General features: G+C 56.6%; 1 protein-coding gene across 3 annotated transcripts in view; it reads right to left on the bottom strand.

The window, feature by feature from the left end:
- ADGRL1 (adhesion G protein-coupled receptor L1) overlaps positions 1-26,448 on the bottom strand; it is a 56,353-nt gene that overhangs the window by 7,419 nt on the left and 22,486 nt on the right. Inside the window, exons 2-13 of one of the 3 annotated variants that reach the window (XM_032169939.2) lie at positions 25,365-25,529; positions 19,397-19,610; positions 12,338-12,447; positions 8,725-8,739; positions 4,338-5,138; positions 3,041-3,355; positions 2,326-2,429; positions 1,845-2,030; positions 1,452-1,490; positions 1,119-1,302; positions 806-931; positions 41-255 (exon numbers count right to left, since the gene is read on the bottom strand). In XM_032169939.2, coding sequence (XP_032025830.1) covers positions 41-255; positions 806-931; positions 1,119-1,302; positions 1,452-1,490; positions 1,845-2,030; positions 2,326-2,429; positions 3,041-3,355; positions 4,338-5,138; positions 8,725-8,739; positions 12,338-12,447; positions 19,397-19,610; positions 25,365-25,434 — 2,379 coding nt within the window. In that variant the 5' untranslated portion in view covers positions 25,435-25,529. Of the gene's footprint in view, positions 1-40; positions 256-805; positions 932-1,118; positions 1,303-1,451; positions 1,491-1,844; positions 2,031-2,325; positions 2,430-3,040; positions 3,356-4,337; positions 5,139-6,345; positions 6,431-8,724; positions 8,740-12,337; positions 12,448-19,396; positions 19,611-25,364; positions 25,530-26,448 lie in introns of those variants that run through there. The other 2 variants (XM_058424942.1, XM_032169940.2) reach the window with 2 other exon arrangements.

The raw sequence follows: 26,448 nt of genomic DNA on the forward strand, positions 1-26,448 counted from the left end.
TCAGGGACCCCCATGGATGGAGGGGGACGGCTCAGCTCACCTCCAGGTGGGCCACGGTGAAGATGACGGGGTCCATGAGGAAGACGCGGCTGGACTCCTTGTTGATGGATGCTGCGATGACCTGTGAGTTCACCACTAGAGAGGCGCCCCCAGGGCCACCTGGGCCTGCTTCGCCAGCCAGCTTCACTGTGGCATTCTCCGTGGACAGGAAGAGGCCCAGGTTGTTATAGAGAATGAAGACAACTTTGACCACCCCTGGTGAGAACAGGCACGTTTGGATGTGTCAGCATCCTAAGCTGGCGCACCTCTGTCCAGGCCCCTGGCTTCCCAGCTCAGCCAGCTCCTCAGCCCTCGGCCACGCTGGCCACTGGGACTTCTGAAGCCAATCCATAGCCCAGGCAGGCGGGGGTCAGGGAGCCCTGTCCACAAGACCACTGCTCAGCTGAAGGCAGTTCTAAACAGCAGGGCAGCGTGCCAGGACACACAAGCTGGGCCTCCGACCCACCCATTCTCACTGTGTGACCTTGGGCAAGCCCCTGACCTCTCTGAGCCTTCGTCTCAATGGCCCCATCCTCTCTGAGCTGTGAGGCCCAGGAGCCAGCTTTGCAACTGTAAGGCTCACTCTTGGGGCTCTGCAGCACTTCAGGGCCCCTGAATCCCCTCAATTTTACACTAGCATGAGAAAAGTTCAGCACCGCTGCCCTCCACAAATGGCACACTTGTGTCTCCACAGAGACGCTAGCACAGAGCTGGGGGGTGGGGGTGGGGCTGCTTCCCCACCCGAGGCCCCGCCAGGGACACTAACCATTGCGGCTGTTCTGCTTGATGGTTTTGGCAGACAGCTGGATGGAGTTCTTTCTCGGGTACTCCTCCTGGGGGAACACCAGCTCCTGCACCTGGCCCTCTGTGTTCAGGACTGTGACCTCCAGGACTGTGGGGACAGGGGAAGGCAAGGCACACTCAGTTGGGGTCTGTTCCTGGTCCAGGGGCTCAGGCTGCAGAACAAGACCCTGTGGCAAGACGCCCAAGGGTCGGGTAGCCCCCCTGTGGCCTCCAGGCCAGAACCCCGTGGTTTAAGGTTCGTATCTGAGTTTGCCCTGGGTGACTGTGGCACTCACCCACATTCTCCTTGGCAGCCAGGAAGCGGGCAGGCTCCCTGACGTTGTCGGCCAGCAGGAAGGCGCCCTCTTCCAAGACATCCAGGAGCATGGTGGCCGTGTGCACCTGCTCCGTGGCATTCATGTCCTTCCAGGACTCCAGAGCTTCTGGCCGGAGCAGATTGTCCACTGTCTCCACCACAGCCTGCACAGGCAGGGGGCATGGTGCTGTGAGCTCCCAACACCCTCTAATTCCTAGGGGTGGGCTCTGCGTGCCCTCTTCTCAACCTCCACCCCTAATCACCCCATCAGCTGGAGCCCACGGTCCTTACACTGGGACCCCCTGGGTCTCACCTTGATATAATCCTTGCAAGTTCTCTCTCGCTTGTGCATCTAGAAAGAGATGGAGGTGATGTCAGGCCAGGCCTCTGGGTGCCGGTTCCCTCACCCTAATACTGTCACATCTGGATAGCTCTCTTGTCTGTGGCTACCACTGACCCAGGGCTGGGCTATCAGCAAGACATTCCTCAGGGATCCCCAACCCCCAGGACCATCCGGGGCAGCACAGGAGTGAGACCCAGCAGTCCTTGGCAGGGGGCGGGGGCGGGGGGGTGGTCCTTCCTCTCTGAAGAAAGGAGTGGAGGTGGCAGCCTGGCTGGGAGGTACCAGGTCAGATACTTCCCGAGCCCCTGGGGGCAGGCGCCCTCCCCACACCAGGTCAGCGCCACCGCCACCGCCAGGCCCCACCTTGTTGTAGTTCTTGCCGGCTGACTCGCGCTCGATGGGCCGCAGGGCCTGCAGTTGGGCATCCAGGATGTCCAGCAGCTGTTCCATCAGCTTCACGGAGGAGGAGACATCCCCCGCGTAGATGGAGCCCCGGGTGTGTCGGGCCAGCTCGCTGGCGATGTTGGCCGCATTCTCCCCACTCTTGATCTGCATGAGGTGGGGGCGGGGAGGGGGAATCCCAGGACTGTCAGGGACCATCCTGCCCTCCCCGGCTTCCCTGGCCTGTGCAGCCTCTCCTATTTCTCTCTCTGCTTCCCCGTCACCGTCTGCCCCTTCCCACCCCATCTGTCTCTGCTCCCTTTGTAGGCCAGGGAGGTGACCCCACAGTCCTGCCTTCCAGACCTGCCAGCCCGTGTCTCCCCAGTTGCTCCACGACCCCTGCTGGGCCCTGGGCCCTGGGCCTGAGCACATGTGCCTGCCTGCGAGGGGTGGTGGCTGGTACCTTCTGGGCCACCTGGTTGACCCAGGGGGAGGTGCAGTTGCTGAGGTCAGGGCCCCGGGGGTTCCAGAGCCCCAAGGCTGGTAGACACTGGAAGGAGGCAATTCCTGCAGGGACAGACAGACAGGAACAGACAAGGGAGCCAAAGGGAAGAAGAGAAGGATGGGACGGAGAGGGGGAAAGGAGATGACAGAGAGAGGGGGACGAGCGGGCGAAGAGGGAGGTGAGGGAAACACGGAGAAACAGACATGAAGCAGGCTGGACAGTCGAAAGAGGCGCCACTCACTTGCCCTGAGCTCTCCCTCCTGCCCCCTTCTGTCTTTGCCTCCAGAATTAGAACCTTCCAGCAAGACCCATCTTGAACGCCCCCTCTCCACGAAGCACCTGCCAACCCTCCCCTCAGATCTCCAGGACACGCGGCCCTGCCCTTTTCACACTTCAGCTGGCCATCCATGTGAAGCTGTGCCCGGGGCTGTTGCAAGTCAGCCTGAGGCTGGGAGCCAGGTCACCTCCTGCGGGCTCCCTGCAGGTTCTGCAGGTGGGGCTGGGGGCACTGAGTGGCTCCTGTGCCGTGAGAGCTCTGCTGGTCACTGGGGATGATCCCTGCCCTCAGAAAGCCTCTGCTCCGCAGTACAGACCACCACCCACACATGCATCTGTGCTAAGCTGCTGGGGGCATGGCCCCCATCCCTCGCCTGGCTGCAGCCTCTGTACTCACCTCGAGTCCCCTTGGGGCAGGGCCTCTCCACCAGCATGCCCTGCTGGGTGGCCGGCCACTGGACCCGCCGTACCTCTCGGGGCTCACAGAAGAGCTCAGGGGACACGTGTAGATTCGGGGCTGGGGGCCGCCGGGTGCTGGGGACTGGGGCTGTGGCTGGAGGCAGATCAGGTCCCAGCTGGTTGATGGCACCCACTGGGTGCGTGGTGAGGGGTGCCCGGCGGAGCGGGGTGGTGGCTGCAGGCGAGGCTGTGCTGGTGAGGGGCGTGGGCCTGGCTGTGGTGGTCGTGCTGAGGGGTGGGGAAGTGGCTGGGCCTGGAGAGGGGATACGAGACAGGGTCATCCCCGTGCTCAGGGCCATGTCACAGCATGCCTGGGCAGGGGGTCCCAGGCCATCCTAGCATCTTCCTCATCTACTGACATGGAAACACGTGCTAGGCCCCACTGGGTCTGAGAGTTGATCTCTCCTGGCCTCTCTGTGCCCACCAAAGTCCCTTATGCCCATGGGACCATATAAAGTAGCAAAGGGTGGTAAAAATCCACGATGTGTACCGTAAGTTCTGAGAGAACAGTCGGGAGAGGCAGGGATGGAGGTGTCTGGGGGACAGGAACCCTCCCAGGTTGAGCCCCTGAGGGCAGGAGCCCTCCCCAATCCAGGTCAGCCCCGCCACCAGGCGGAGGCTGAATACCACCGCCTCCCGTCCTCGTTCTAGCTGACTTTGGCTTATGTAACCTGGCTAGGCTCCCTCTTTCTGGGGGCCTCAACTCCCCCTTTTGCAAACAAGATGGGGTTAGATAGGACTCCCTGGAGCCCTGGGGCAGCACAGAGCTAGCAGGGCAGCTAAGGGGGGCAAAAGAAGACTGCAGAGTTGCCCTCAGCCCGGTCAACATCAGCAGCTCAGCTCTTTTGTGGATACTGGACTTCCACCCAGGATTTTGGTGGATCCAAGGGTTCCTGGAGTAAAGGTGCCCAAGCCCCTGGGAGAGGCACTGCAGTTCAGTGGTTGGGAAGCTGGGTTCAGATCCTCAAATAACTTAATCCCCTACCCACACAGTGCCTCAGTGTCCTCATCTGTAAAACAGGGCAGTAAGGATCCCTGTGTCATAGACCGTGAGGAGATGAGTTAATGACTGTGAGGTGCTTAGAACAGCGTCTGTCACATGCTGTGAATTTCCTTTACCTCCCAATCCCCAAGAGCTCACAGGATGGGGCTCCCCACCCTGGGACCCAGGGGTGGGTGGGGGTGGAGGAGACAAAGGCAAGCAGGCTCCATGCCTGGAAGTAAGTCGTCCTCACCAGCACTGGGGTCGGGCGGCCCGAACTCCAGGCTGTAGCGCACCACGAAATAGTTGTTCCAGACGTACAGCTGGTTGTCGCGAGGGTTGTAGTCAACGGAGGAGATGAACTGGTAGGGGTTGGGGAAGGCGAGGCTGACAGGCTCCTCGCGGTTGGCATTGGTGTTGAAGGCATAGTCCACGCGGTTGCCAGCCGCCTCGCTGTCATCATCCACGTACACGGAGCGCAGCACGTACAGGACCCCACACACCATGAAGGCGTTGGATGCCGAGCGCTTGTCGTAACCCGTCTCCCACGTGCCCTCAAAGCGCAGTGTGTAGGGGTTCAGCTGGCTCACCACCAGCCGCCCGTTGTTGCCCTCGGTGGCGTAGATGACCCACAGCCCGTTCTCGTCCACTGCCAGGTCAATGTCGGTCTTGCCGCCCCAGCGATAGGGCGAGGTGTCGTGGTAGTTGGCGGTATTGATAACCGTCTCCCCGCTCTTGATGCGCGTCCGCAGGTCATACTTGACGATGTTGCGCGTGCGCTCCTTGTTGTAGAAGACGGCACCATCGTAGACCACAAAGCCTGTGCCATCCACGCGGTTGGGCAGGCGGTAGGTGGTGGTGTGGCGGGCAGCCACGTAGTCCTCCCATGAGGCATACTCAGTCAGTGTGTCCGTGCGGTAGGGGATCCAAGGCATCACGTAGATGCGGTCACCCGCCTGCAGCGGGTCCTTGCACCATGCGCCAGACTGGTGCTCCGACTCGTGTGTCGAGGTGGGCTCCAGCACCTTCTGCAGGGTCCCTGGGCACACGAAGACTGGGCAGAGTGGGCAGGAGGGGCAGAGACAGGAGAGAAGGGACAGAGGCGAGAGGGAGGAAAAAGAGAGAGAGGGGGGAGAGAGGCAAGTTGGTCACGCTGCCGGTGGGGAGCCAGGTTGTCCCCTCCTGCTGCTGCAGTCACGGTTGCTTGGTAGGGCTGGTGATGGGAAGGGGGTTTCCGGGCTGGGACCCGACCCCCTCCCCACGCCCTGCCCAGCTGCCCCTCTCCCTGGAAATGTGAACCCTGAAGGCCATTAAGAGCGGGGTTAGTGAGGGGAAGTGGTGCCCCTCTTCCCTTCCCTGGCTGCTAGAGACCCCACAGGCTGGGGAGGAGTTTGGCAAGAGCCCTCCCAGAGGTGGTCCCGTGTGATTTAAGTGGGGGCAGAATCTCCCCACTACAGTCACTCCTGACTTTGACGGTCCAGGGAATCAGCACCCGGCCCCTTCTCCCTCTTCTCTGCCACTTAGGGAAGAGCTAGGGTCCAAGGTCCCATCCTTCACCAACCACACCCGGACAGATTTTTTTTTTTTAACTCCTCTTTCTTCCTCCTGCAAAAATTGCAAGGTAGAGTGATGTTTCCATACCCACTGTGGGTGTCAGGAGTGTCCCCCTATTCCAGGCTGGGGGAAGGATAGGGGTTTCAACTCTCTCCCCAGGTTCCTGATACAGCCTGCTCCCCACCCCCCACCCGGTACCCACGAAGTCAGTAGCCGAGGAAGGGATTCCCAGAGGCAGCTCCCAGGCTAGGACAGGGAATGGAAGAGTCTGGCCCCTCCTGGAGGGCGCCCAGCCCTGCCCCCAGCCAGCAGGGTCTCTCATGGGGTCTGGCTCAGCAGCAGACAGTGGCACTGTGCACAGGGGTGGGGGTGGGGACATGGAAAGGGACAGGGCTCCCAGGAGAGTTGGGGAGGGAGAGGAGAGCTGTGCAGAGGGAAGAGAGACAAGGGCGTATGGGGCTTGGCGAGGTCCTGGCTCCGTGGGAGGCTGTGCTGCAAACCACCTGGGAAGAAAGGGTTAGTGCTGGCGGAGGAGAGAGGGGTGAGCAGAGAATTCACTCCAAGGCCTAGGCCCGACTGAGGGTCCCTCAGGGGGGCAGTCCCAGGTCCAGCTCGGAGGGGGCAGGGGAGGGAACCAGGTGCTAGGATAAAGACCCAGCCCGCCCCAGCCAGGCCCCCCACCTCCCCTGGCCCGGACCCCGATTTACCTGCGACCATCCCCGGCTCGGGAGGAGGGACCAAGGCAGCGCTGATGTCAGAAAGGTGGGGGGCCCCGCCCCACCCCCCCAATCCCTGAAAAGGAGGAAAACCTCAACTGCATCTCGTTGGCCACTGCTGGCCGGCCCACCCTTGCCCAGTCACGTCCCAGCGCCACCTACTCCTAACCTCCCCTTGACTGATCCGGGTGTCAGTGTGGCCAGACCCCCCCATCTCCCAGAGTGTGCCCCTCCATCCAGGATGGCCGGGCCTCCCTCACCTCCCGGCTGGCGGTACCCACACATAGGCCAGGGCGAGGGTGGAGGGTTTGCAGTGAATTCTCTGCTCCTGCTTGGCATGTCACCAAAGCAGCTGGCCCCGAGGGAACCGGGTGGGGGGGGCTAGGACCTGGCACCGGCTTGGGGGGGCAGCCCCAGTGGCAAGAGGGGCTTGGGCTAGTCCTCATTCCCTACCTCCAGCAGGCTTGGGAGGGAGGGGGACAGGCAGCACTCCCTTCACAGCATGGGGACAATGTGGCTCAGGGGCCCCCTGGCACAAAGGAGCCAGGAGGATGTAGTTTTTGTAGAGGGAGAGGAGCCTGGGACATAGAGCTGGGCAGGAGCCAGAACGACGCTGGCTTGGGCCCTGGGGACTGGCCATCCCCCTGTCCCTGATGCCCCGAGGGGTCGGCCTGCACACTCCGTCCAGCACACTGGCCTATGCCCAAGCCGGTCCCCACCCCCGCCAGGTGTGTGGCATCTGAGGGGACGTGTTTGTGTGAAGGGGATGGTGGGAGGCCTCAGAGCCTAACCTGCTCAGAGGGTGTCAGGGGAGGAAAAACGTGGTTAGAGGTCAACCTAGGGGAAGGGGGAGATGAGGAAGAGTCTGTCTGGGGCCTTGGACAGCAAGGACCCTTCACTAGCACCAAGCTCCCAATCCCTCCTCTTGCCTCCCTTGCCCCGTCACCCCACCCGCCCTGCCCTGGCCCTCGAAGAGAAAAGCTCCAGTGGTGCCGCATCCAAACCAGTGGGCCTGCAAGAAGAGTGGCTGGTGCTGGGAGGGAGAGAGACTCCAGGAGAAAGAGAGGAGAGTGGAGGGGTGTGGTGAGGGGGCGGACCTCGGGCCAGCAGCCCAGGCCTCTCTGAGATGGGGCAGAGGGGAAGACGGGGAGGGGAGCAGCTCAGAGGGACCCTGCCCCACCTCCTTCGGAAGGGATGCTCCACAGACCACTGTAATTTCAAGGCAAAAGGGATCCCGAAAGGCCATGTCCTCCAGCCCCGCCCGCTGCTGCTGGCCTCAGATGGGTAAATTTCCCAAAACTTTCTGGAGAGGAAATGGTCATCCCTAACGTCTCACCCTAGAAGCCCCTCAGCAGCAGCACCTCTGCCCCCCCAGTAACAGCCAGTAAAGGCCAGCCCCATCCACTAGGGAGTTCTCTGCCAGAAATTACGGAGTCTGTGGAAGTCCCCAGACTGTGCCCCCGCCGCCCACCGCCCCTCTCCCTGGTCCTCTAACCACAACAGCCCAGAAGAAACCCTGACTGCAGCTTTGCAAGTGTGAAAGAAACAGAGAACACGCTCCCCCACCCTTCGCTCCCCCAACCACGAGGCCCGCCCCCGCCCCCTCGCCCTCATTTTTTCATTTTTTGGCAGGCTGCCCCCTCCCAGGGCTGGGGACAGCTGACACCCCTCCCCAGGGCTGGGCCCCCAGCTGGTCAGAGATGGGGATCAGGTTGGGGGTGGGGAAGACTGGTGCTCCATGCTCCAAAACAGCTCTGGGCCTTGGAAACATCAAACCAGAAGGAACTTAAACCACCAGGAGCCCGAGACATAGAAGAATCTGCTCCCCGGAAGGAAAACAGTGGTGTCCCCTCCAGCCCGCCTCCCCTGAACCAGAAACATGTTATAAAAGGTGCAGGGGAAGGAGGAAGAGAGAGGGGAGAGACAGAGAGAGAGACAGAAAGAGAGAGAGAGACAGCTCACCCGGTGCCCCAGTGGGGGAGCCGGGGAAGGGAGTCCCTCCCTCCCCACCCGCCCTGGATGCTTATACACTTCTCCTGAAGGAGGCAAAAGAAGTATGAGAGAAGGCCAGGTCCCCCGAAAGGGCCAGGGACCAGGAAGGAGGGACAGAGAGAGACAGAAACAGCGAGAGAGAGAAAATCCTGCCCAAGCTCAGAGAGGAGCTTCCGTGGGTATCTGGAGGGTGGAGATGCCCGTGGCCGCACCAGGGCTGGCCCCGCTGGGAGGACAACCCGGGGTGGGGGATACCGACCGGACCAAGTGTGGGTGGGGGAGAGAAGAAGGGGCCGGGAGGGAGGGCAGGTCACATAAGTATGGTACAGGTAGAACAAAGTGTGAGTTAGGGGTTAGCATTGGTAACAGTGCGTTTACCTTTCTGCTCCACTTCTACTTTAAGCATCGGAAGAGAGAGAGAAAACAAATTGAAAAAAAAAATGTGCAAGAAAAAAAGAGAAAAAAAAAGAGATTAAATTGCTTTCGTTTCTTTTCTGGCAACACGCCCCCTTTTCCTTTCCTTCCTCGCTCCTGCTTCCCCAACCCCTTCCGTAGCATCAGCTCGGGCCCCCGCCCCCAGGTCCCTTCCTCTGGGGGTGGTCAGATGGGGCCAGAGGGTGCTGGGGAGACAGTCAGAGGGACAAGGGGGACACACACAGGAGGGAGAAGACACAGAAAGACACAGGAGTGGTAGGGGGGTACAGGCAGGCAGGCAGACAGAGCCCTCAGGTGGGAGGGGGCACCCTTGGTGCAGGGGGGGCAGGGAGTAGGGAGCCCCAGCTGGGAGGTAGGCTCCGGTCAGAGGGGGCACCAGGGAGTGGTGGGGTGGATAAGCCACTCGGCTCCCTTCCCACCCTGCCTGCTGCCCTCCTGCTAGAACCAGGGGCCCTAGAGGAAGGGGTTCAGTGTCTCCCAGGGCCTGGGCCCACCCTCAGCCGAGAAACAAGCTGAACTCCTTCCCCTTTGTGCTGGCCTCACCCAGGTCCAGCTGACTTCCCCCAAGCTCTCACAACCCAGAAGAAGCAAACACAGAAGGTGGTAGAGCCAGGCACAGAACGACAGAGAGGCAGACGGGCAGTTGCACCCAGGCCCCAGAGAGAGCCAGGGTCGGGGAGACGGAAGCAGAGAGGTGGCGGGGGTGGGGAACACAGACTGGGTGGGACAGCAGGTGGGGGCACAGACACGCTCCCAGGCTCCCCAGGGGCAAGCCTGAGGCTTGGCTTCTCTGCTCAACCCACCCAGGGCCCAGGAGCTGGGAGCTCCGCCCTGCCCGCTGCCCTGAGGACGGGCGGCACCTAGGGGAGGAAGGGACGAGGTTAGACTGTGCTCAGCTGCAAAGCAAATCCAGCATTAGTCGGGCTTGTCCAGTGTGTGGGAGGGTTCCCACACATCACGTGCCCCCTGCCACCCACCCCTGACCCACCCTCACCAGCACTGGGGTCACCCCAGCCTCTGAAGCCCTGGGCCAGGTGGCTGCCCAGGCCGCTCCCCACTGCATTCCTGGCCCCTCAGGAACTTCTGACCGGAGGGACTGGCTCTCCTGGCCCCTCTTGAAGGTTCTGGCAGGGAGCTCCGCAGGGGCAGCCTCTGGCTCCCTTCCCAGCGCCTCACCCAGGGCCTGGCACTCAGGAGATGCTCAGCGAACATTCTGGGGACGAGTGCCTGGCCTCCCTGTCCTCTAGCTACCTCCTGTCCCCCCTTTAACTCCAGCCTCCTTCCTCTGGAGGATCAGGAGTTAGCTCTGCCCCCAACGTCCACCCCGTATGTGTGCACACACGTGTGCGTGCATGTGTGTGTGTGTGTGTGCTTGTGTCTCCTGTCTTCCCAAGGGCTCAGGCTATGTCTCTTCCATCAGACAGCCCTCTGTCCCTGGAGCCTGCCTGGTCTCTGTTGGTTGTGGCCCCTGGACCACGCTCAGGGCCTCGGCTCCAGGAGGTCTCTCAGCTCCTCTCCTCTCCTAGCTTCTTTCCTGCTGCTTGACCTGGGCCTCTCATCTACTTGCTTTGGCTTCCACTTGGACCGGGGAGTTCTTCCTGCTCTTTATCTCACCTGCCTTGGGAGAAGTTGGGTTCATTATCCGTTGTTATTTTAATTTTGATTACCATAGCAATAATCGTAATTGACAAGAGGCATTACAAGGAGTTGCAACAAAAGCAACGACTACCAAGTGTCCAGCACTCACGAGGGGCCAGCAACTATGCTACGCACCTCATGGGCCGTCTTTTGAGAACCCTGTCTACAGATAGGAAAACTGAGGTACAGTGAAGTGAGGCCACATGGCTGGCGGAAGCAGGCACCATTTCCTTTGCATCTACAGCTCGGGTGCACACAAGCTTGACACACATTGTCGCTACTCCTTGCAGCTTCCCAGGGAAGGCTTTTGACCCCTCTCCACCCCATGACAGATGAATAAACAGGCTCAGCTGGCTTAAAGGGCATTGGTAATATTACTGAGCACATCCTGAACCAGGCATGGGTCTGGGCGCTGGGGCGGCGGGTAAAGACGAAGCCTCTGCCCTTGGGAAGTTTACACTCGGCACTCAAAACCCTGCCACCGGGAGCGACTCTGTGGCCGGCCCTGGGCCAAGCACTTCTCACATGTCATCTCGCAGACTCACACCTCCTTCCGTAGTGGCCCAGAGAAATTAAGTCATTTGCTCAAGGTTTCAGAGCCAGAAAACTCAAGAGCCCAGTCGAGTCTTGAACCTACACCCATCTGACTGCTCCCCTGTGCTGAGCTCGCTGCCTCCCACCCCCCTTCCCTGCTGCCCCAGCCACGGGAGTCGGCCGTGTCCCCAGTGCTGTGGGGAGGCTTCAAGGAGCAGATGGGTGTCCCCCTCGGTGGTGGCTGAAGGCCTCAGGCGCTGAAAGGAAAGGACGAGGAGTAAAAGAAGAAAATTACGGAAGCACAGAAGGGATCCTGTTTCCCCAGCGTCGAGTCACCTGTGAGGAGAAATCAAAGGCTGGAGGGGAAGGTTGGGGTGGGAAGGGAGAGGAGGGAGAGTTACAGGGCCTCTTGGTCCCCAACCCTGGCCCGCCACACTCAGACACCCTGATGGCCCTGCCTTCTCCCCACTCTGCCCGGAGGCCCTACCACTAGGTTGGCTACATGGAACCCATTGTGGGAGGAGAGGGGAAGGGATAACGGGAAGGAGGGAGGGAGGAGAGAGGGCAGGAAAAAGGTGATGTCAAGGGTGGGGTGCTGAGGAGGAGAGACCCTGTCTTTGTCTGATCCCCTTGGCCAGGTGCAAGATGGCCAGGCTCCTGGCTCCCCAGATCACTTTCTTCAGGCTGCCTAGAGGCCACCCTCAGTCCAACATGGCAGCATTTCCTTTGCAGACAGGAAGTGCCACATGGTAATGGGGAAATCAGTGAGGAGCTATGAATCTGTTGAAAATGCCCCCCAGCCCTTCACCCTGAATCTGCCACCAGGCCTCGGAGGGTGGTATCCCGCTCTATGGGTGTAGAGTCCAGTTTCCATGATTGGGAAGGAGTGTGTGGGGAGTGAGGGTGCTGAGAGAAAGGTGCTGAGAGGGGCAGTGGGGTAAGTGAGAGGGAAGAGAAGGTAGATGAGAAGGGTCAGAAAAGGAAGGGATGTGAGAAGAGGAGGGAGGCAGATGGGCGAGAAAAGCATCGAGGCCAAGGGAGAAGAGAGAGATGTAAGTGTGCCAGGCAGAGCACGGGACCATGGCCTGGCAGTGTGGAAATGAGTACAGGGTGCATGAAGAAGCAGGGTGAGTGGGCTGGGGTAAGGAGAGCTGGAGAAGGTGCCCCCACAAGAGGGGACAGAGTCTGTGAGGAGGGGGAGCAAGCACTCAGTGTGGACACTGGTGTCTGGGAGAAGAGAATGTGTGTTGGAGAGAGCAGGCCCGGCTCTCCCCAGTGGCCAGGCCCCATGCATGTGTGCACATGTGTGATGAGTCAAGGTGTCTCCTCCTCACTCACTCATGGGAGAAGGGCCCGCATCCGCACAAGGAACAAGATGACTCACTGTAGGGGACACAGTCGTACTGCACCTCCAGGTACTTGTAGGTCCCGGGACAGGGGTCAGGAAAGGCGTCTGAGCCGGCGACCACCACGCACTGGGTGCGGTTGTTACACCTTCAGAGGAGAAACAGGGCATTGGGAAAGAAACACATAGACGGGGTGGCGGGGGTGGGGGTGCATGCTCCAAGGTCATGGTGTCATAGACACCCTAAAATTGGGAAGGGGCAGTGGAGCTGGAAACCAAGTGATATAGTTTGGATCTGTGTCCACACCCATATCTCATGTTGAATTGTGATCTCCAATGTTGGAGGTGGGGCTTGGTGGGAGGTGATTGGATCATGGGGGCGGTTTCTAATGAATGATGAAGCACTATCCCCTCCGTGCTGTTGAGATCTAGTTGTTTAAAAGTGTGTAGCACCTCCCCTGTTCTTTTCCTCCTACTCCAGCCATGTAAGACGTGCCTGCTTCCCCTTCACCTTCTGCTATGATTGTAAGTTTCCTGAGGCCTCCCCAGAAGCAGAAGCTACTATGCTTTCTGTACAGCCTGCAGAACTATGAGCCAATTAAACCTCTTTTCTTTATAAATTACCCAATCTCAGGTATTTCTTTATACCATTATAAGAACAAACTAATACACCAAGCCCAGAGGCCTTGTGTGGGCACTTTTTGTTTCCTGCCTGCTCTCTCTTTCCCACCAGGGTTCTTCCACTTTCAGCCCCAGCACAGCATCATCCTCAGGGCTGAGAAGGAGTCACCCGCTAAACAGTGCTTTCCTGGCCACCCCTCATCTCTTTCACTGTGAGTGTAGCTGACACTATTATATCCTTGGCATTTTTCTTTAAATGGACTTTAAAGCCCCTTCACTGTTCACTGGAGAGTAATACATGTGAAGCCATGCACGTGAGGTGGTGCCTCTGCAAACTTACGATCAATGAAATGTTCAGTGTCCAGCTGTGTCCACTTCACACCATCTCGTGGACACGTCCCACCCTTTGGGCAGTGCTGCTGTGCAGACTTATAGCCAGGGCAGCCAGGAGAGAGTGTCCCCAGGGGAAAGCCATTCTCAGTTCCCAAGAGGGAACTCCTCCAAGTCACTGTCAACTTCCCAGGGGGCTGGCTAGCATCTAAGGGGGAACCTATTTAACAACAACAAAAAGATGTGTCTCATCTGCTGTCTGTCTGTCCCCACTGTCAGGGTCCCTGTCCCTTGCAGCAGGCTGGGGCTAGGCCAGGCAGGACACGGGCATGCAGGACATAGTTTGAGAGGCTTCCCGACAGGTATGGGGCAGAAAAGGCCCTGTGTCTCCCCTTCAACCCTGCTCTTAACCAAGGGTACTAACACAGGCAGACACTTGAGAAGGGACTAATGATCTAGCAGGGAGAGAGAAAAATGGGGGGCAGGATGGGGCATGGGAAGATCTGTCTGTATCCATCCACCTCACCCTCTTCTTTAAAAATAGAACACTGGCTGGGTGTGGTGGCTCACGCCTGCAATCCCAGCACTTTGGGAGGCCAAGGCGGGTGGATCACCTGAGGCCAGGAGTTTGAGACCAGCCTGACCAACATGGTGAAATCCCGTCTCTACTAAAAATATGAAAATTAGCCAGGCGTGGTGGTGCATGTCTGTAATCCCAGCTACACAGGAGGCTAAGGCAAGAGAATCACCTGAACCCAGGAGGTGGAGGTTGCAGTGAGCCAAGACTGAGCCACTGCACTCCAGCCTGGGTGACAGAGCGAGACTCTGTCTCAAACAAAACAAAACAAAACAAAAAATAGAACACTGGGGCAGGGTGCAGTGGCTCACGCCTGTAATCCCAGAACTTTGGGAGGCTGTGGTGGATGGATCACTTGAGGCCAGGAGTTTGAGAGCAGCCTGGCCAACATGGTAAAACCCCATCTCTACTAAATATACAAAACTTAGCCAGGCGTGGTGGGGCGCACCGGTAATCCCAACTACTCAGGAGGCTGAGGCACAAGAATCACTAGAACCCAGGAGGCAGAGGTTGCAGTGAGCCGAGATCGCACCACTGCACTCCAGAAGTAGACAATTCATACATGTTAAGTTGTGTGCTGTTGTGAGTAGCCTGATGAAATCTCATGCTGTATGGGGCATGCTGTATCTGCTCCGTTAGTCACTGGTGGTCATCTCAGTTATCCATCAACTGTCACGGTTTCACAGTGCTTATGTTCAGGTAGCCCTTAGTTTGTGTAACAATATTTTACTACTAAAAATTATTATTGTTGTTGTTAGTCTCTTACTGTGCCTAATGTATTTTATTATTATTATGTTTTGAGACAGGGTCCCGCTCTGTCACTGAGGCTGGAGTGCAGTGGTACAATCCTGACTCACTGCAGCCTCAGCCTCCCAGGCTCAAGTGATCATCCAGCCTCTGCTTCCCAAGGAGCTGGGACTGCAGGTGTGTGCCACATGCCCTGCTAATTTTTTTTATTTTTAGTAGAGATGGGGTTTTGCCATGTTGCCTAGGCTGGTCTCGAACTCCTGGGTTCAAACAATCTACCCGCCTTGACTTCCCAAAGTGCTGGGATTACAATCATGAGCCATCACACCCAGCCTATTTTATTTTATTTTATTATTTTTTAGACAGGGTCTTACTCTATTGCCCAGGATGGAGAGCAGTGGTGTGATCATGGCTCATTGTAGTCTCAACTTCCCAGGCTCAGGTTATTCTCCTGCCTCAGCCTCCTGAGTAGCTGGGACTAGAGGCATGCACCAACACGCTTGGCTAATTTTTTTGTATTTTTAGTAGAGATGGGGTTTTGCCATGTTGCCCAGGCTGGTCTCAAACTCCTGGGCTCAAATCATCAGCCTGCCTCGGCCTCTCAAAGTGCTGGGATTACAGGCATAAGCCACCGCATCTAGCTGTGTCTAATTTGTAAATTAAACTTTATTATAATTAGAGCTGTATAGGAGAAAACATGGTATATACAAGGTTCAGTAGCTCTCTGCAGTTTTAGGCATCCACTGGGGTTCTTGGAGCATTTCCCCAGTGGATAAGTGGGGACTACTGTACCCAAAATAATTTAAAACAAGTGTTTAAGCAAATCATTGTACATGCACATTCACAGCTGCATTATTCACAATCACCAAAAAAGTGGAGGCAGCCCAAATGTCCACCAACAAATGAACAGCTAGGCTGGGCGCAGTGGCTCATGGCTATAATCCCAGCACTTTGGGAGGCCAAGGCTGGCAGATCAATTGAGGTCAGAAGTTTGAGACCAGCCTGGCCAACATGGTGAAATGTCGTCTTTACTAAAAATACAAAAATTATCTGGGCGTGGTGGTGCATGCTTGTAGTCCCAGCCACTTGCAAGGCTGAAGCAGGAGGACTGTTTGAACCAGAAAGCGGAGGTTGCAGCGAGCCGAAATCATGCCACTACACTCCAGACTGGGGGACAGAGCAAGACTCTGTCACAAAAAAAAAAAAAAAAAAGCCTCCAGGCCTGGTTGTGGAGCAATGGGGGTTGGGGACTCAGCAGAGAGGAAGCAGGACTAAGGCCCCCTACAAGTCCTTCTGGATGTGACTCGAGAGGCATCACACTCCCGCAGCCCCAGTAACTGTTCTGCACAGCATTCCCCACGGACATGGGAACTGGGCCAGATGCTGTACTAGGTGCTAGAGAGATAATGGAGAAGAATGCAGTCCCCCAAAGCTGGTGTTGAATGAAGTCAGCAAGGAGAATTTGGAGAGGTGGGAGGAACGGGGCTCCCAGGGAGGGGGCCCACAGCCTAAGCAAAGGCTGGAGCCTGGACTGGGAATGCCTATGCAGGGCACCCTCGGCAGGGGTGTCAGGAGACAGGAAGCAGGGAAGAGAGGCAAGATTGCTGGAGGGGAATGGTAGTTTGAGAGAGAGACAGAGAGGAGGAGGAGATGATGAGGCGCCTCTATCCCAGCCTAGCCCAGCCCAGCTGTCTCAGCCACCTGAACACTGTCATCCCCTGCCCAAACCTCTCCTGCTCTCCTGGGGCTCTCAGTGACCCGCTCCTCCCCTAGTAACACACATTCTTTTTTTTTTTTTTTTTGAGACAGAGTCTCACTCTGTCACCTAGGCTGGAGTGCAGTGGTGTTATCTTGGTTCACTGCAACCTTCGCCTCCAAGGTTCAAGTGATTCTCCTGCCTCAGCCTCCCAAGTAGCTGGGACTACAGGCTCACACCACCATATCAGGCTAATTTTTGTATTTTTGGTAGAGACAGGGTTTCACCATGTTGGCCAGGTTGGTCTCGAACTCCTGACCTCAAGTGATCCACCCGCCATGGCCTCCCAAAGTGCTGGGATTACAGGCGTGAAACACCGTGACTGGTCTGTTTTTTTTTTTTATTTTTAGAGACAGGGTCTTGCTCAGTCACCCAGGCTGGAGTGCACTGGTGGGATCATAGCTCACTGAAGCCTCAAACTCCTGGGCCCAAGTGATCCTCCTGCATCAGTCATCTGAGTAGCTGGGACCACAGGCACACACCACCATGACTGGCTAATTTATTTTTTAGTTTTCAGTAGAGACAGGGTCTTGCTATGTTGCCCAGGCTGGTCTCGAACTCCTGACCTAAAGCGATCCCCCTGCCTCAGCCTCCCAAAGTGCTGTGATTACAGGCATGAGCCACCGCGTCCAGCCTGGGTGTAATTTGAAGGAAAGGCTGATCAGCTGTACGTGGACTGACTGTGGGTGTGAGAGAGGCTTGTGCAGATTTGCACACGTGGTGCCTCAGCCTGGGGCAACCCCTCCACACTCACACACACAGTCACAAACACACTCAAAGAAATATAAATACACTCTCAGTCAACCACACACAAACCCTCATCCACATACACACATCTGCCCACAGACACACTTAAACACACAAAGACACAGCCACACCCACCCACCCCCACACGCTCACCCATCCACCCCACCACAGATACGAAAACACACACCTCAGTCAGCCACACACTCTAACACACATGCTCTCAAAGATATACGCTCACACACATGCTCACACCCACACTCACACCCACACCCGCTCACGTACACTTAAACACACCCGAACACACTCAGACATATAACCACCCATTCACCCACACCCACATTCACACACACACACACACACCCCCAGATACACACTCCAATACAGTCACTCATAAAGACAGACACACTCAGACATATTCAAAGACATGTTTAGTCACACACATCTGAACACACCTGCGCCTGTTCACATACACTTAGACACACAGACACAGTCACAATCACACATTTAGTCACACACTCAAAAATGCACACACACACTCAAATACACACACAGGCCGTGCGTAGTGGCTCACGCCTGTAATCCCAGCACTTAAGGGGGCCAAGGCAGGCAGGCGAACCACCTGAGGTCAGGAGTTCAAGACCAACCTGGCCAACATGGTGAAACCCTGTCTCTACAAAAATACAAAAATAAGCCGGGCATGATGGTGCGTGCCTGTAATCCCAGCTACTCAGGAGGCTGAGGTGGGAGAATTGCTTGAACCCTGGAGGTGGAGGTTGCTGAGTGAGCTGAGATCACACCACTGCACTGCAGCCTGGGCAACAGAGCAAGATTCTGTCTCAAAAATAAACAAAATAGGCCGGGCGCAGTGGCTCACGCCTGTAATGCCAGCACTTTGGGAGGCCAAGCGGGCGGATCATGAGGTCAAGAGATCAAGACCATCCTGGCCAACATGGTGAAACCCCGTCTCTATTAAAAATACAAAAAAATTAGCTCGGCGTGGTGGTGCGCGCCTGTGGTCCTAGCTACTCAGGAGGCTGAGGCAGGAGAATCGCTTGAACCTGGGAAGCAGAGGTGGCAGTGAGCCGAGATCGCACCACTGCACTCCAGCCTGGGTGACAGAGTGAGACTCTCTCAAAAATTAAATAACTAAATAAAATAAACAAAACAAAACAAATACACCATCATACTCATAGATGCATGCAATCACACAGACACACTCCAAGTTACAGTCTTGCATGCTCAAGTACTCACCCCACACACAATCACTCACACAGGCCTGTGCTTCCATCATCTGTGCTCAGGTGTCTCCTCCTTGGAGTAGCCTGATGAGCTCTCAAATCTGGGATGGGTAGGTTCAGTGGCTCATGCCTGTCATCCCAGCACTTTGAGAGGCCGAGGCAGGAGGATTGCTTCAGGCCAGGAGTTTAAGACCAGCCTGGGCAACATAGCAAGACCCTGCCTCTACCAAAAATAAAATAAAATTAGCCAGGCATAGTGGCATGCGCCTGTAGTCCCAGCTACTCAGGAGGCTGAGGCGGGGGGATTGCTTGAGCCTGAGAGGTCAGAGCTGCAGTGAGCTATGATTGTGCCACTGTGCTCCAGCCTGGGCGACAGTGAGACCCTATCTTCAAAAAAAAAAAAAAAGTCTGGGATAAAGGGAAAAGTCCTCCCATGACACCTTCACTCTGTCCTGCTGTTCTTTGTATTTTACAAGCTCCAAACTGCCCTGGCTAAGGCTGGGCGTGGTGGCTCATCTCATGCCTGTAATGCCAGCACTTTGGGTGGTCGAGGTGGGCGGATCACCTGAGGTCAGGAGTTCGAGACCTGCCTGGCCAATTACAAAACCCTGTCTCTACTAAAAATACAAAAAAAATTAGTTAGGCGTGGTGGTGTGCGCCTATAATCCCCAGCTACTTGGGAGGCTGAGGCAGAAGAATCACCTAAACCCAGGAGCTGGAGGTTGCAGTGAGCTGAAATGCCACCGCGCTCCAGCCTGGGTGAGAGTGAGACTCCGTCTCAAAAACAAACAAACAAACTGCCCTGGCTAATCTTGGGATGGAAGCTTTTGGAAGCAAGAGGCTGGTGGGGGGAGGGACTTGCCAGTGTATGTATGGGTATAGGCCTCTGTCGGGGGCACAGGCTGGCTGTGGGGAGATGTATTGGGTCTTATTCTCGTCTGCTTAGGGCCCAGCACCTATTAAGTGCTCAGTAAACGTGTTGATGCATTAAAAAAAGATGTAAGGTGAACGGGTGCACTGGCAGGTGTGCAGTGCTTTTAGGCGGGTGCTTCATCCAGGAACTGCCATGAGAGCCCACTCACCTCTGTGACATGATCTTGAAGGCGTCCGGCAGGTAGCACTGCACATTCTCCATCTGGAAAGGGTCAGCGTCGCAAATCTTGTCGTCCGTGCGCCCGTAGTTGGCGTTCTCCACCATGATGACGTCGCTGCCGGGGCACCGCAGCTCGATGGGGTAGCCTTCACACGCCAGCTCCCGGCGCATCAGCCCGAACGGGAGCCCGGCCCGGCTCAGGCCTGCAGGGAGGGTTGGGGCCGGTGTCACTCCTGGGCCTGGGCCAGGAAGGGAAGACCCTGCCCACTGCCGAGAAAACACCACCTGTAGCTCGCCTGTGTCTCGGAAGCCGGCTGAGGCAGCCTCAGTTTTGATTCAGCTGTAGAATGGGCCTCTCAGTGTGCCCACTTGTGTAGTGAGGACATTAACCTGGCCCAGGGAGTGCCTGGACTCTCAGCTCCTTGGAGGTGATGTCTGAGCCTTTGGAATGCTCTGCTTGATAAGAGTGTCTGTTTTCCTGGGGCCCTCGGGCTACACCAGATATGCTGTTATGGATTGAACTGTGGCCCCCTGAAAATTCATATGCTGAAGTCCTAACCCCCAGGACCTGAAAATGTGACATTATTTGGAGATAAGGTCTTCATAGAGGTAAATTCAAATGAAGCTATTAGGGTAGGCCCCAATCCAATAAGACTGTGGTCCTTATAAAAACAGGAAATTTTGGCCAGGCGCAGCATTTTGGGAGACAGAGGTGAGCAAATTGCTTGAGCCCAGGAGTTTGAGACCAGCCTGGGCAATATAGTGAAACCCTGTCTCTACCAAAAATACACAAATTAGCCAGACGTGGTGGCACACACCTGTAGTCCCAGCTACTGGGGAGGCTGAGGTGGGAGGATCACCTGAGCCCAGGAGGTTGGGGCTCAGTGAGCCATGATTGTGCCATTGCACTCTAGCCTGGGCAACAGAGTGAGACCCTATCTCAATAAAAAAAGAGGGGGTGGGGGGTTGTTGTTAAGATAGGATCTTCCTCTGTCACCCAGGCTGGAGTGCAGTGGTGCGATCACGGCTCACTGCAAATCTCAACCTCCTGGGCTCAGGTGATCCTGCCTCAACCTCCCAAGCAGCTGGGACTACAGATTCACGCCACCATGTCTGGCTAATTTTTAAAATTGTTTCATAGAAATGGGTCCCTTGTCTATGTTGCCCAACTAGTCTGGTCTCAAGTAATCCTCCTGCCTTGGCCTCTCAAAGTGCTAGGATTATGGGCCTCAGTCCTCACACCTGGCTAAAAGGAGAAATTTGGGCATAGATGTGTACAGGGGGAAGACAATGTGAAGACACAGGAGCAGGTGGCCATCTATCTATGAGCCAAGGAGAGGCCAGGTGCAGTGGCTCACACCTGTAATCCCAGTACTTTGGGAGGCTGAGGCGGTGGCTCACCTGAGGTCAGGAGTTTGAGACCAGCCTGGCCAACATAGTGAAACCCCATCTCTACTAAAAATACAAAAATCAGCTGGACGTGGTGGCACGTGCCTGCAATCCCAGTGACTTGAGAGGCTGAGGCAGGAGAATCACTTGAACCAGGGAGGCAGAGGATGCAGTGAGCCCAGATCGTGCCACTGCACTCCAGCCTGGGTGACAGAGTGACACTCCATCTCAAAAATAAATAATAAATGAATAAATAAATAGGTCGGGCACGGTGGCTCATGCCTGTAATCCCAGCACTTCGGGAGGCCAGGGCGAGCAGATCATGAGGTGAGGTGATGGAGACCATCCTGGCTAACACAGTGAAACCCCATCTCTACTAAAAATACAAAACATTAGCCAGGCATGGCGGCGGGCACCTGTAGTCCCAGCTACTCAGGGGGCTGAGGCAGGAGAATGGCCTGAACCCAGGAGGTGGAGCTTGCAGTGAGCTGAGATTGCACCAACGCACTCCACCCTGGGCTACAGAGCGAGACTCCGTCAAACAAAGAAACAAATAAATAAATGCCAAGGAGAGAGGCCTCAGAAGGAACCAACCCTGGCGGAAACCTTGACCTCAGACTTCTGGCCTTTGCAACTGTGAGACAATCAATGTCTGTTGCTTAAGACACATGGTCTAGGCCGGGCTCGGTGGCTCACACCTGTAATCCCAGCACTTTGGGAGGTCGAGGTGGGCAAATCACCTGAGGTCAGGAGTTTGAGACCAGCCTGGCCAACATGGCGAAACCCCCATCTCTACTTAAAAAAACTACAAAAATTAGCCAGGTGTGGTGGCAGGCGCCTGTAATCCCAGCTACTCAGGAGGCTGAGGTAGGACAATTACTTGAACCCAGGAGGTGGAGGTTGCAGTGATGGCATGCAGAGATCATGCCATTGTACTCCAGCCTGGGTGACAAACAAAGACACATGGTCTCTGGTACTTTGTTAGGGCGGCCCTAGTTAATGAATATGCTAACAGGACTTAGGGCAGGAGCTTTGGGTCACGTAGTCTCAGCTGACTTCTAGAGATGCTAGAGATTCAGCTCAGCCCTGTAGGTGGTCAATCAGGGCTACAGAATACAGAACTGAGCTCCAATACAGACCCTGGATAACAAGGCTTGGGGGAGCCTCTATGGTTGGCAATACACCATGTGTGTTGTCACACATTGTTGCCGGGAGAGTTAACACTGTCCAAGACTCCACTGAAGGGGGTAACTGGAAACTCTATGCATGGAACTTTCTTGGACTCTGCCCTATGCACCTCTTCCCTTGCCTGACTTCTATTTGTTTTGAGACAGAGTCTCGCTCTGTCACCCAGGCTGGAGTGCAGTGGCACGATCTCAGCTCACTGCAACCTCTGCCTCCCAGGTTCAAGCAATTCTCCTGCCTCAGCTTCCCGAGTAGCTGGGATTACAGGCGCCTGCCACCACACCCCACTAATTTTTGTATTTTTAGTAGAGATGGGGTTTTGCCATGTTGGCCAGGCTGGTCTCAAACTCCTGACCTCAGGTGATCTGCCCACCTGAGCCTCCCAAAGTGCTGGGATTACAGGCGTGAGCCACCGTGCCTGGCTTGTTTGTTTTTTCAGACAGGGTCTCACCCTGTCACCAAGGTTAGAGCACAGTGATGTGATCATAGCTCACTGCAGCCTCAAACTCCTGGGCTCAGGGGATCCTCCTGCCTCAGCCTCCCGAGTAGCTGGGACTATAGGCACATAACACCATGCCTGGCTAATTTTTTTTATTTTTTGTAGAGATGGGGTACTTGCTATGTTGCCCAGGCTGGTCTCGAACTCTTGAGCTCAAGCGATCCTCCCGCCTTGGCTTCCCAAAGTGTTGGGATTACAGGAGTGAGCCAGTGCACCTGACCCTGATTTTAATCTGTATCCTTTTGATGTAATAAACTGTGAGCAAATTAGCATTGGGTGGTGGCGGGCACCTGTAGTCCCAGCTACTCAGGAGGCTGAGGCAGGAGAATGCCGTGAACCTGGGAGATGGAGCTTGCAGTGAGCCGAGATCACGCCACTGCACTCCAGCCTGGGCGACAGAGCGAGACTCCGTCTCGAAAAAATAAATAAATAATAAATAAACTGTGAGCGTAACATGTTCTAGTTAGTTCCAAGTCTTTCTAGTGAATGATCATACCTGAGTGTTCTCGGGGGACCCCCAAACTTGTCATTGGTGTCAGAAGGGAGGCTTGTCTTGGGGACTTCCCTAACTTCACCCCACCCCATGCGAGGAGCACAGAAAGCACGGGAGTGAACTCATGTTTCTAGAAGAAACCACAGAGACTGGCTTTGCCGCTGACAGGGCAGATGTGAGGGCAGGTTCAGAATGCAGATTCGGGCCCTATCCTCGGCCTGCTGGATCAAAATCCCAGGGGTGAGGCCAGGAGCCTGCAGGGCTATGTGCCAACCAGGTGATGGTGATGCATGCTCAAGTTCGAACAGTGGCCGGGCGCAGTGGCTCACACCTGTAATCCCAGCACTTTGGGAGGCCGAGGTGGGTGGATCACCGGAGGTCAGGAGTTCGAGACTAGCCTGGCCAACATGGTGAAACCCCGTCTCTACTAAAAATACAAAAAATTAGCTGGGCGTGGTGGCAGGCGCCTGTAATCCCAGCTACTCGGGAGGCTGAGGCAGGAGAATCGCTTGAACCCGGGAGGCAGAGGTTGCAGTGAGCCGAGATCACACCACTGCACTCCAGCCTGGGCGACAAGAGCAAAACTCCGTCTCAAAATAAAAACATTTAAAAAAGTTTGAACAGCCACTGTTGTTCTCTCCCCAAGCCTCAGTTTCCCAATCTGTAAAATGAGCACCTACAGCCCCGGGTCATCCTGCAGGGATCCTGTACCTTAGAAAATGCTCTTGAAGGAAGCACTGAGCATGGCACTCTGCACACGGAGGGTGCCTGATCAGTATCATCTGGTAAACCTCCTGGGGTTTCACTGTGACAAGGAAGGGACATGTCCTGAGCAGGCTGAGCTCCCTGGGGGGATTGCGCTGCCCCATGTTGGTCATCATGTTGTACCACACGGAGATGGAGAACTAGAATGTAGGAGCCAGACAGCCGGCTGGGGTTGGAATTCCAGCCCGGCCACTCCCCGGCTGCAGCCTCATCCAAGTCACTGACTGCCTCTGTGCCTCTGTCCCTCCCGAGGGGCAGAGAGGACAATTCCCATCTCACAGGACTGTTGTGATGGCTCCAGGGTGTTAATGTGCACAGAGCGCAGTGAGATGATATGAATGCTAATTATTGTTATTATGAATATTATTAAGGCGGTTTGTCTGCACAACAGAGGGTGCCTGGCAGGGTCCATGCTGGCCGGGGCAGCACCTTCTGTGACGCTGGTTCCAGCCAGGCCCTGCGAGGTGCTGGAGGGGAGCAGGGATTCAGCCAGGGGCCCAGATGTCCCAATGTGGGGACCGTCGCTTGTAGGTGAAGGAAGTGACCACCTGCTGTACGAGGTTTCGGGAGGGCACTCGTGTGAGACAGTGACAGAGCTGAGCCTTTCCAGAGATCTGGGTGGGTACCCCAGGGTTATGGCAGGGAGGCCCTTGGGGTTTTTTGGGGTGAGTTGAGTCCCAGCAGGGGGAACATTTCACATGTGTTCTTCCAGCACCATCTGCCTCCTCATCTAATTTTAGCCTTCCCGGGCTTAGGAGGGAGGGCCGGGGGTGGAAGGCTGGCTCAGATGGGTCTGGGGGTGGAAGCAGTCCCTCCTGGCCCAGCTGGGGCTATGGGGCAGGACCTGGATGGGCAGAGAATGTAGCAGCAGAGGAGTGAGGTTGCCGGCCAGCGGGGCAGTGCCAAGGCCCTGGGGCCCAGCCGAACTGTGTCCCTCCAACCTTTGGAGTTTTCCAGAGGGCAGGGCCACAGGGAGCAGTCACCCACCAATGCCCTTCATACAGGGATGTTGGGGTGGGCAGGGGGCACATCCCAGAGTGAGGGACCAGGCCCACTGGCCTCTTCTCTTGGCCTCTCACCTTATCCCGCCCTTGCCCCCGGCCTGGGCCCGCCACGGGGCCAGTAATTGAGTAATTGGTGAGGGTGGGCGGGCAGGCTTGGGGCACTAATAGTGGCGTGTGCAGGATCCCAGGGCCGGCATAGGGCCGAGCCGGGTAATTAGTTGTTTTTAAATAAACGTCAGCAGGCATGCTTTAATTAAGCCTTCTTCCCAGTGAGAGCCTTGAAGATGTAATCACAGAGAGACAGAGAGAGAGAGAGAGAGAGAGAGAGGAGCATCGGCTCACCAAGAAGGCCTGTCCTGGTCCCAGGGGCCACAGCGGGATGGCCCCTACCAACCTGGCCCAGCCGACTTGTTGGAGGTAAGGGGATGGTCCAGGGGCCTCTTGGTGGCACTGGGGTGTGTGTTACCACTGAGTCTTCCACTGGCCTGCTCCAGCTGAGGTCTGGGGCGGGGCAGGGGACTGTAATTCTTTACTGAGTGATCAGGAGGGTTTTCAACATTTTATCTGCCCTCCCAGCAGGGTTTGGGAGCCACGGCCCCTCCCTGGCCCCAGCAGCACCTACCTTGGGTGGCCGAGGTGACCAGGACGGCGGTGACACACAGATTCCAGAGCACTGCGGCTAGGCGGGCCATGGTGGCAGCCGGGTGCGTGTCCGGGGCTCTCAGTGGCCTGTGCGGGGGGCTTCGCCCCGCATCACCTGGCAGGCACCACGGCCTGGACCACCAGCCTGAGGGAGGACAGGGAGAGTGAGGTGGGGATAGGGCCTCCAGGTCGCTCCCCTCTCCTCCTGCTGGTGGCTGAGTGGCTCTGAGAGGCTGAGGTCCAGCATGTCCCTCGAGCCAACCCTATCTGTAGGGCCCCCTCCAGGGCCTGCAGCTCACACCACACCCCCCACCCTTACACCCAGCAGGCAGACCCACCCATCTGGGCACCTCTGGGCAAAGAGACTGCCAACTCTTCCCCGCCAGAACCTCCTGGGACAGCTCATGGGGAGATCCCAGGCAGGCCTTGGACCCTCCGGAAGCCTCTTCCCCATGCCCCTGTCCTGACCCTGCCCACTCATCTCCCCTACTTGCATCCTCACCGTGAGCAAGGAGGTAATGAGTGTCCTCCCAAGTGAGGGACCCAGGCATGCAGCCTGACTTGCAGCCTCCCCATCTTGGGCAGGAATCCAAGCCCCCGCCCCCAGCCCCTTGCTTCCTGTCTCTCAAGCTCTGGTGGCTAATTAGAATCCAGCTGGCGCCACAGATCGGGAACCAGGGACGCCCGAGTCCCCTCTTTTCTCTCTGGGGGACCTTCAGGGTAAGCTGGAGACAGGCAGGCGGGGTGGGAGGGGGGACACTGCCTCCCCCTCTGTGGGGGGGCCAGGGGAGATGGGGGAGGGGTGAGAATTGTGTGCTGTCCCCTGCCATCCTCCCCACCTGCTCTGTCCCCAGGCATAGCGGCTCAGTTTTTATTATTATTATTATTTTTTTTTTTTTTTTTAATTTTAGAAACCGGGTCTCACTCTGTTGCCCAGGCTGGAGTGCAATGATATAATCATAGCTCGCTGCAGCCTCGACCTCCCAGACTCAAGGACTCCTCCCACCTCAGCCTCCAGAGTAGCTGAGATGACAGGCTTGCACCACTACCACCAGCTAATTTTT

Source organism: Hylobates moloch, unplaced genomic scaffold (assembly GCF_009828535.3).
Source record: "Hylobates moloch isolate HMO894 unplaced genomic scaffold, HMol_V3 SCAFFOLD_12, whole genome shotgun sequence".
NCBI lineage: Eukaryota > Metazoa > Chordata > Mammalia > Primates > Hylobatidae > Hylobates > Hylobates moloch.